General features: G+C 31.2%; 1 protein-coding gene and 1 long non-coding RNA gene across 3 annotated transcripts; one reads left to right on the plus strand and one right to left on the minus strand.

Moving 5' to 3' along the window:
- The first annotated feature begins 5,731 nt into the window (after window positions 1–5,731).
- LOC112940450 (uncharacterized) lies at window positions 5,732–8,048 on the plus strand. 2 transcript variants are annotated; one of them, XR_003244647.2, is made up of 3 exons: window positions 5,817–6,021; window positions 6,250–6,390; window positions 7,687–8,048. It is a non-coding gene; the product is annotated as an uncharacterized lncRNA (long non-coding RNA). The 2 variants fall into 2 exon arrangements; XR_011213244.1 differs by lacking the exon at window positions 7,687–8,048 and having other exon boundaries at window positions 5,732–6,021; window positions 6,250–6,669.
- Window positions 8,049–8,113: 65 nt separating this feature from the next.
- Window positions 8,114–10,771, minus strand: LOC101245139 (uncharacterized). Its single transcript, XM_004252220.5, has 2 exons — window positions 10,519–10,771; window positions 8,114–9,032 (listed from the first exon to the last, which is right to left on the minus strand). Exons 1-2 carry the CDS (start codon window positions 10,684–10,686, stop codon window positions 8,490–8,492), a joined length of 711 nt encoding a protein of 236 aa, XP_004252268.1. The 5' UTR covers window positions 10,687–10,771; the 3' UTR covers window positions 8,114–8,489.
- Between the last annotated feature and the right edge of the window lie 446 nt (window positions 10,772–11,217).

An 11,217-nucleotide genomic window follows, 5' to 3' on the forward strand; every position in this document is an offset into this window, starting at 1 on the left:
TCATAATTTTATTATTGCTTAATAAAAGGAAATTATATATCTAATCAAGATAAAATAAATAAGAATAGAATAATATTAATTAAAATCAAAACAATACATGAATGAATCTTTAAAATATTTGGAATTCATCCAAACTTTTGTACTAATATGACCATCTCTCATGATGAAATTTTTCAAGATCATTAAACTTCCTTCTTCGTTTTGATGAACTTGAACCTAACTGATGTGAACATCTATGTGATGAATCTTGAAGAATATATGTGTGATTTCTATGATAAATTTTTCAGAGAAAAGACATAAAGTCACTATTGAAGTTGCTTGGATTTTCATAAAGACACGTTGTAACGACCTGTTTAGTCGTTTTGAGCAGCAGATTTTATTCTGGAAAAATAGGCTGAGGCGACGACCCAACGACGGACCGTCATGGGCACGACGGACCGTCGCAGGGTCTTGTTTCAAAACACTTAGAAAATCTGAAATTTGGTACTGAAAATCGACTCTCTGAACTTCGTAACGGAGTGGCAGGACGGACCGTCACAGGTGTGACGGACCGTCACAGGCCATTCACCCAAAATCAAGTTTCTGAACTATGCGACGGACAGCAGGACGGACCGTCGCAGGCGCGACGGCCCGTCACAGCTTGCGTAATCCCAGTTGGAGTCGGATTTCTGGTTAAGTTTTAAGGGACGTTTTTGACTATTCTTGCCTTAATTATAAAGTTCGTGGGTTTATATTAATAACTCAAATTCTTGGGGGTTAAAAGAGGTAACCTTAAGTTAATTAGTGGGGTATTATTTCCATCTTTTATTCTTAATTATATACTAATTAGGGTAAAAGAAAGAGGGTTTGAATAAGAAAATAGAAAGAACAAGAAGGGAGAGAGAGAAACGATCGAGAGAAGAGGAAAGCACCAAGCTTTGAGGATTAACTTGCTTGATTTCAATTCTTCGGTGGAGGTAGGTTATGGTTTTCATGCTATTCGTAGTAAACTCTTAATAGCGAATGATATGTGTTAGTAGTATTGTAAACCCTTCTATATGCTTAATTGTATGCTTGCATGAGTGATGTGATTATGTAATTATGAATAAATAAGCATGATGAAGCTATTGAATCCCAAATCTTGAAAAGAAACCCTAATCTACTTTGTTAATGATGATGCCTTGGTATAAAAGAAGGCTTGATGAATGAAAGTAGTGAGATTAGGGGATCGGGTGCCACGTTCCGGTACCAGGATAGAATATGAGGATCGGAGTGTCACGTTCCGACACCAAGATAGAATATGGATCGGGTTTCACGTTCCGACACCAAGATAGAATATGGATCGGGTGCCACGTTCCGGTACCAGGATAGTATATGAGGATCGGAGTGTCACGTTCCGACACCAGGATAGTATATGGATCGGGTGCTACGTTCCGGTACCAGGATAGAATATGGATCGGGTGCCACGTTCCGGTACTAGGATAGAATGAGGATCGGAGTGTCACGTTCCGACACCAGAATAGTATATTGAGGAGTGGAGTGTCACGTACCGACACGAGGGGAATAAAGATAATGAATCTTGAAATATGTTAATATATTTAATCTAATGAACTGAATTCCCAAATGAGTATGATGAGGAGGTGTGAGTCCTCATTAATGTGCTTGGTGTTGTAACCAAGAGTTATGGTAACTGTAAATGCTGCATGCTAAGGATATTAGTTGATTTTATGATATTGCTTAATACATACTGTTTTCTATTTTGAGTTGACCGATGATATCTACTCAGTACCCGTGTTTTGTACTGACCCCTACTTTTATTGTTTTCTTCTTGTTTATTTGTGGAGTGCATCAAACGTGCCGTCATCTTCGACTCAACAGTAATTCAAGCCAGTCTTACTACATCGGAAATTCAGGGTGAGCTAATGCTTCTAGCTTGGACTGGATCTTCTTCTTCAAGTCTTGATGCCTTGAACTTCCGGCATGGACTAGCTTCTTATGTATTTTTAGCTTCTTAGAATACTCTTAGTTTAGTAATTTGATTATAGATGTTCTTGTGATGATGACTTCCAGATTTTGGGGATAATAATAGTTATTGATTCTATTTATGAGTTTAAGTCTTCCGCATTACTTTCTGTTTATATTATATTGAAATGTTAAGGTTTAGATTGGTTGGTTCGCTCACATAGGAGGGTAAGTGTGGGTGCCAGGTGCGGCCCGGATTTGGGTCGTGACACACGTTAACTTTGCGACTGTCCTATTAGCCCATTAAACAATTTTGAACATATATTATTATACCATTTTTTGATCAGCCCTAAATTTTAAGAAGCTAGTGAATTCACACCCCAATCATTATATGACATGAGTTAATTTAATTAAAAATATAGTTTTTTCATTTTAAATTTTTTCTTTATTTTTTTTCTTTATTTCTCTCTCTCTCTCTCTTACTTTTATTTTGAATCTTAATTTAAATATATCTTAAATTTCATTTCATCTTCCACCTCCCACTTTCAAGTGATTCATCCCATCATTATTTTTTTTTCTTCACCTCCCACCCCCATGTCAAATTGAAACTCACTTCCATTTTTTTTCTTCTTCTTCTCCGGTCAAATTCTTTATAAAATTCATACTATTATTTAGACTTTATTGAGTTATTAATAACAAAATTAATTATATTTTAGGAAAAATTTGAAGGTAATTTCATATAAATTCAAAATTAGAAATGATAATTTTAAAAGAATCAATTAATTTCTCAAAAATTGAAAGAACTTAGTTGAAATCGAATTAAAAAATGATATGATATTTCCTAATCATCTTGAGATCTAATGAGTTTATCGAATTGTTCGAAATATAAGAAAATATTTCGATAAAATTTTAAAACTAAAGAGAGTAAAACTAGTAGTATCCAAAAAAAGAAAGGTGAAATTGTGGTAAAAATGGTGACATTGAAAGTAAGAAGCTTCAATGAATGGAGATAACAATGAATTTTTGAAAAGGAAGGAGAAAGAAAGAGAAAATAAAAAGGAGAACAAATTAAAATAATAAGAAAATATATTTTATAATAAAATACTTGTAAAAATAAAATTATATTAGTTATTTTAGGCTATACACTCTCTTTGAGAGAGTGCACACCACTCTCTATGTCAGATGAACGAAAAATGATGTAATTATATTTATTCAAAATTGTTTAGTAGAGTAATAAGATGATTGCAAAGTTCATGTATCTTTTAAAAAATTCGGGACAACTTCAGTGATGACTTTATATCTTTTCTCAATTTTTTTATAAATATGTCTATGGTCTTTATCAAAATGAAGATCATCTTGATACATTATTAAGTACATGATTGAAGAAATAGATGAAGAAAATAAAATTTAAAAAAAAAACAAAAGGAAAATCTATACCCAGAAAAAAAAAAAAGAGAAAATTAAAATGAAAATAAACATTCAACATCTCCATATATAACTGCATTCATAGATTATGCAAGTCATAAGAATAGAATTTGAAGAGACTTGTTCAGGGGCGGAGTCACGTAGTTGGACACCCTTCGTCGAAAAAAAAAAGTTATATATACATGTACAATTTTGATTTAATATTGATATACATAAAAGTTAGACCCCCTAAAATGACTAAGTGAGACGCAGTGGAGTTGACAATAGCTGCTACATCCCTATACTTTGTCCGGATTCGTTTTCTAGCAGGGTGTTTCATTTATCTTTAATTATTTTTGACTTCTTGAATTTAATTAATAAAAAGAACATGCATAGTTTTAGCATAAACATTTAGTAGTGTGTTGGTTGATTGTGTCATGAACCCTCCAGGAACCCAAGGTTGAATCCCCTCTAATACTAATTATTTTTTTCCAATTAAAATTGAATTATTTACTTAAATTTTAATATCTTTTCACTATGGAATAAGAATTCTTCAATTTAATACTTTTTCCTTGTGGATTTTTTTCAATTAAAATTGAATTGTTTCTTTAAATATTAATACTTTTTCCTTGTAGAATAAGATTTTCTTAAAAAAATTAAAAAAGAGTTTTCTCGACAATGAAGTATATTAAAAATGACTTGCGAAATCGAATGGATGATGAGTTTTTAGACGGTTATATAGTGCCTTAGGTTAAAAAAAAAGTATTTCGTACTATTTTTAATGAGTCTTATAAAAATATTTCAGGATATGAAACCTCGTTGAGTACAATTGTAAAAATATTTTTAAATTATTTTTTCAATATTAGTTTATTTTTTTTATGTTAGTTTTAAATTATACGCTTGTAATTCTATTAAAAATATTCTTATTTTTAATTAAATATTGTTTAACTTGATTATTTGTTTTGTTAGTTTAAATTATCGTTTATTTTTAAAAAATACTATTAAAAGTTTGGACACCCTTAATGAATTTCCTGACTACGCCACTGGACATGTTATTTTTTAACTTACTAGACGTAATTAGAATTGTAAATATGATTGAAAATTTTTAATTAATTAACAAATTATTTAATTAAAAATGAAGAAAAAAATCCAAAAAAAAAGGAAAAAATAAGAATGGAGGTCATAAAGAGGTGTCACATCACCTCTTCTATGTTTCTCCTTTATATATGTTATATACATATAAGGTGTATGTTGTAATCAATGGCAAAGCCAAAATTTTTAATAAGAGATTCAAAATCTAGAGAAATAAACACAGAAATAGTCTAAAGGGGTTCGACATCTATTATATATATTTAAAATATTATTATAATTTTTAACTATATATAAATAATATAATTTTCCGTCAAAGGATGTGTTGGGTTTTATTTGCCCTAAATTTCTTACCATAAATAGATTTTCCTTTTAGGAAAAGATTTTGGATTGACTAATCCTTTTCTTGTAGGAAAAGGTTTAGGATTATATAAATAGAGACATGTTCCTTCTAACTTAATTAACATTCACAATGTAGTCTTAAGGGCTTTGACAGTTTTGGTTAGACGGAGAATTTGCGGGTCACAAGTTTGATACGTTATCACTTGTGTGAACCTCCTATGTATTCCGAGTGAATTGGTTGAGGTTGTTTCCCTCTGTATTTTGTACTCTCATATTTATAGTGAATTGCTCATCTCCTTTGTGGACGTAGGTCGAACCACGTTAAATCTTTGTGTCTTTTGATATATTTTTCGTTGTCTTCTTACTCGTGGCTTTTTAAGGTTTGTTTTGCTAGCTTCTACATTTACACCTGCTTATTTTCGGTCCTAACAGGATGAACTCCCCTGCAATAAGCTAGCTACACACCTAATTGTAACCTTTTTCGATGACTAACAAAGTAATGTCAGTGTTGAATTTTGTTGCAAAAATATTTGTGTAAAAAAAATCTTTGTTTTTCCTTATCTTCACTGTTTAACTAGTGCAATAATTTAATTGGTTGTCGAGATTGTGTTTTTAGAAGAATATCACTTGCTAGTAAGATTAATTGTTAGCTCTCGTGTTCATCATGTGCTATCCTAATTATTTACCTGCCCTAAGTTCATTGGATATTTGTCTTTTTTAAGCAAAGTAAGAAATTATGTTTAGATAACTTAAATTATTTTTTTTAAAAAAAAAAGGGAAGTGAAATCGATATCCAAATCCAATTGGGTTTGGGTTTGGGTTTGATACAGTAAATTTTGAACTAATAATAAAAACTAAATCTAATTCAATTGGAAAATTTGATACCATAGCGGGGGGGGGGGGGGGGTCTAAATTCAGAAACTAGTGTAATAAAAAAACAAATCCTAATTCAATTGGGTTTGATACAGAAAAACCATAAACTAGTCAATTTTGGTTTGAAAATCCATATAAACCCAAACAGAGGTACCAGTTGGCCAAATTGAATTAAGGCTGACAAGAATATAGTAGCAAAATTAGTGATTTTTATGATTGAGAAACTATCTATTCATGAATCACAACTATTGACTCAACTGGAAATTGTTGGACCATTATGCTCCAACTTGAAAATTTTGGAAATAGGTGATTGTTATGATTGTGATTTCATCAAGATCCATAACGTCAATTTTGTCTCTTTCAAATACATAGGTAAGAAACGAAACTTGCTTCTCGAGTATATTACTTCACTTCTTACTGTAGTGATATGTGAACTGCTTGTTCATACACTTACAACCTATTTTACTCAACTCACAACGCTTTCACTTGAAGTTTATCATACGTGTACGGTAAGCAATTATATATTCCATAGAGGTAGATTAATATATAAAGAAAGCTTGATTTTACTCTTGTAATTTTTAATTTGTTTGATTATTCCAGGATCTCGATCATTCTTTATCAAAGTTCAACAATCTCAAACTGCTTGTGTTGAAACTCTCGGGCGTACTAGAAGATGTTTCCCTACTTGATATTACTTCACTAATAGAAGCATCTCCATATTTACAAAAACTGCATATTGAAGTATGTATGAGTTTATTCTTTATATTATTTTTTATAAGTACTTTTTTATTTTAATATGTAGGACATTGTAAAATAACATGGGATCATGTAAACTAAATCCAAACTTATAATTATTAATATTAGGAGTTTAATACTCATGTAAAAAAAATTGTTTTTTTTCCTTGTTATATTAACCAACACCAATTTTTGTATTTATTACTCATATTTTTATTTAGGAGTGTGAAAAAATTGAATCGATCGATAAATCGAACCAATAAAAATGTTATTGATTTATTATTATTGGGGTATTTGGTTCAGTTTTTAATGGTTTTATGAAAAGAATTATTGGATTATCAATTTGGTATTGGTTTTTAATATTGGTTTATTGGTTAAATCGATAACCCATTAAGACTAGTAATTTACTATCGATAACCCATTAAGACTAGTAAGTTACTACTTTAACTTGTACATAGATATTATATATTAATATCAATATCTTACTAGCTACTGTTTTTATCTTTTAGCCTTTAATTCACACTTCACAGTAATGTTCAATTCACAATTTCACATTATACAAAACGTTAAAATCTAAAGTAAGAACTATGTTCTTCGTAATTTTATTTTGTGTTACACTTATATAGTTCTTTTCATTTTTGTTCTTATTGTTTCTATTGTATGACCATTTGTAAAGTTACATTATTGGGTCTCTTCATGTTTGTTCTTATTGTTTCTATTTTATGAGCATTTGTAAAGTTGCATTATTGGTTCTTTTCATGTTTGTTCTTATTGTTTCTATTTTATGAGCATTTGTAAAGTTACATTATTGTGTTTCACATCAAATTTATAAGAAAAATCGTATATTTGCTTTATAAGTATTTTCTTATTAGTTAAATCGAAATCGAACCACTAAGGATCAAAACTGATAAAAAGTATCTTATTGATATTGATTATTGCTTTAACATATTTAAAAATTAAAAACCGATAAAACAAACTAATAATACATAAAATCGAACCGAACCTACTAATGCACACGCTTAGTTTTTCCCTTTTCTTCCATATTGTTTTAACCTATGCCAATTATAATGAATATTAACCTTCGGTAGAAAAACCTTGTTCTCGTTCCTTATATTATGTCCAATTTTGTATTTTTTTAAATTTAAACAATCACATGTATGAATGCATGTATGGAATAAGAATTGTGTTCGCAATTGGTATATGTATAAATTAAACTCAATTGCAATTATGTTAGGAAAAAAGATGTTACCCTGGGCTTCTTACTAGTTATATTTTACTCACCCTTTTGTTTTCCCTTTTCAGCTTGAGTGGTGTACAAAGATGATCTCTAAAAAAAAATTATACGAAAGAAGTGTCCCATCAACATCTCAAAGAAGTCAAATATAATGGTTACCATTGGTGGTTTTGCTGATATGACACTTATAACTTACCTTATTGAAAATAGTGTAGCGCTTGAAACATTCATAATTAATCCTTACAAATATGATGCTCAATAAGAGGACGGGCTCGACGACAACTATCAGGATAAATTCCCAAACAAGTCAAGCTAGTGATACTTTAGGGGTTGTTCGGTTACTGACTTGACTAGAGTCGTAGATGAAGAAATTAATATGTTGTTTTATTAAGATATTAGTTATGTATTGGTTAATAATTTATGTATTAAATTATTGTAACATGTTTCTGTACCCTCAATCTTTAAGACTACAGTAACCTCACACATAAAGTCATCTTTCTTATCCAAAAGATAACATGCAATAAATCACTGGATAATATTCCTTCTACAGATACAGGGAAAGCAAAATTAATAATGAAGTGGAAACCACTTGAAGATAATTTTTATACAGAAACCAAAGGGTGAAACTTTAGTCACAAAGAAACAAGCTATCTTCCAAATAAAACACTCAAGTACTACAGGCTACACTCTGAATACACCCTTAGTCTATGTTGCTCGAACTCTTTAAAAATGTCAACGGGTGCGTGTAGAATCCTTCAAAACTAGTGTTATTTTCAAGGATCTGACACGGATGGACAACATTTTTGGAGAGTCCGATCAACTTAGCCCTCAGTGAACTTGTTATGTCATAACAACTTGTAAAGTGGATGATTTACGCATCTACATCAGTTTCCTTTCTTTTCTCTCTTATAGATTGACAGTGGAGATCCCTGGTAAAACTTGTAGTGGTATCCAAGAAGTAGAGAACAATCGACATTACACAGCAACCTACAAACATCGGTATGGGACCAAATATCCAAAGGAAGAGAGGAAATGACAAATAAAATGCTCGTAGTCCAAGTGACCAAAACATGCTCCCTCGGTTCAAATTCCTTGCGACATACTCTATAGAATCAGATCTTTCTTTGAAGGTAGGCACAGTAGCTAAGAAGCTAACATGAGCGTAGTACCTGATAGATTGAACATTGCAGAGAAATGCAACCAGAAAGCAAAGCAAGATGGTAAAAAACTTTATAGAAGACATCATAGATGTTTTATTCCCATACAGTAGCTCGGAGTGCGTATAGCTTGATTTGTTGCTCACAAATACACTAATAATTGAGCTGAGCGTAATTGCAGTTGTTGCCAAAAGTGTAGATGCCATAATGTTGTTCCGTATTGTTTGAACTGCGAGAACTCCATTCTTTATTGGATCCTGGATACAGTTACCTCAAAGTCAATTGAAATCACATAACTGACTGTCAGTCAATTGCTATGGATTGTACCTCTACCAGAACAGAACACTAATAATATGTTTCTCGATATATAGCACACATAAGCAGGAAACAAGAAGGGAAATGCAAAATTTGGACATGAAGAAAAACATTAAGATGATTGAGATCTTATAAGAATAAATTAAGTTAATTGACATAATATATCTGGGTCTGATAAGTTCTGCAAACCAAACGCTGGTTTATTCTTTCTTTTCATATTAGACTCTCATACTCCACTTCTTCCTTTTGGAAGAGAGTAACCTATGCGGGGTTCGTACCAAGTTGCTCCTAAATAGCGCTAGGAAAGCAACGTATACAGTACAAGGCCCAAATTATCATAAAGCCAGGGACGGGTCAAACAGGATTAGATAGTTTCAACTATATTGTAATCATATAGCAATATCTCCAAACACGAATTAGGCCGCAAACCCTTGGGAATCTGTTCTACTCCCATTGAAAGAACCACCACATATTGTGTACTCAAAAATAAAAATGCCAGCCAAACTTTGTTATAAGGGAAAAGGCTAAGCACAGCAGCCAAAAGTAATTCCATCATAGTAAGTTCATTTATTAAAAACCTTATTTGCACGGACCCTTCACTTTTGATGCCGCATCCGTCTCGGATTCTTCAAAAATACACTACTTTTGGCTAATCCGAGCAACATAGTTGAAAACTAAAAGATGCAGCAATGAAGAACTCTATCAGAGTTTATCAAAGAGCCAATAGTTGGAAAGGTTCCTCTTATGCATAATACTAACTAAAACTAAAATGGAACACACGAGAGTATTAAGGAAACAAGAGCAATTGCATTAGACTTTAAGAACAAATCTATTACAGGGTCGAAGTTAAATATGAGTTATCACACCCGAGAAGAATTGACATCAGATTACTTTGGGTTCTACTGCTCAATAGCACACATGAAGAAGTCAGCAAACTAGACATCAAAAAACAAAGTGAAGATAGGCATTTACTGGCTTCCGAAGATGAGAAATATTCAAGCAATTGGTTTCCAAAATGTCTTTAAGAAAAAAATGGCTCTAACACCAGAACCACATCATTAGTATCTAACACTACAACCGCATCATTAGTATTTAGTACAACTTATTATGAAAAATATTTTTTACGAGTTAAACAGCATAATAAGATGCAGGGATGATTTGTTTTATCTAATTCTTCAAATATGTCCACGAGTGCATGCCGAATCAATCAGAAGTAAATATTTTTGAAGAATCTAACACAGCTACGGCATCAAAAGTAAAAAAACCCTTGCCAGAGAACCAGAGCGAAACTCTTTTAACAACATAATTTCATCAATATTTTGGGCAAAAAACACACCGGTACAGTCTTATACCCCTAATTCATCGGCTGAAGTAATTAAAATTAAAGCATAGTATATAAAAAGAAAATAGTAGAAAATGGAGACTAACGGTCATAATAGAGAGGACCCAGTGATGGCGAGACTCAGAATTGATTCCGATAACAGTTCTTCTTGGATTGCGAATAATGATGGTGAGAAGCCAGGCATGGTATGATACGAAAATGGCAATCCCAAAAGGGACAAGTAAATAGTCAAGTTCCCGTTCCTCCATCATCATCCTCACTTTCTACCTTGTTGTTGAAATTGGAATGGAATATATTATAAATCTCTACTAGTCCAACTACTTTACTCACCCGAATTTATTCCTGCATCTAAATCATGTCACAACAACATAAATTATACGCATTCTGTCCATTTTTACTTGTTCACTTTAATAATATTTTTGGAATGTTCAATTATATTTATAAAATTAAATAGTTTGTTAATTTTTATTTATTTTACGTTGCTAATTTTTCATTTAAAAGAAATTACTTAATTTAATTTAACGCACAAATTAAGAAAATAAAAAAAAATTAAATTCTGTGATACAAAAATAAATTATATTAAATATACAAAATTATTCTTGTAATTTTAAACATGTTATTAAAAAAAGAAAAGAAATCATTTTTAAAACAAACTAAAAAGGAAATGAAATCTTTTGTAAAAAGAATAAAGTATTAAGTATTGGAATATTTGTTTTCTAATATTTAGACGACTTTGTATTAATAGAGATCAATTTGATAAAATTATTTTTATTATATATTGTTTT

This window comes from Solanum lycopersicum, chromosome 12 (assembly GCF_036512215.1).
Source record: "Solanum lycopersicum chromosome 12, SLM_r2.1".
Taxonomy (NCBI): Eukaryota; Viridiplantae; Streptophyta; class Magnoliopsida; order Solanales; family Solanaceae; genus Solanum; species Solanum lycopersicum.

Excerpts from the sequence above, each read along its gene's own strand:
- LOC101245139 (XM_004252220.5), bottom strand. The coding sequence starts at position 10,686 with ATGATGATGGAGGAACGGGAACTTGACTATTTACTTGTCCCTTTTGGG. Across the intron at positions 9,033-10,518 it reads GGGTCCTCTCTATTATGACC|GATCCAATAAAGAATGGAGT; the intron begins GTTAGTCTCCAT and ends AACTGTATCCAG.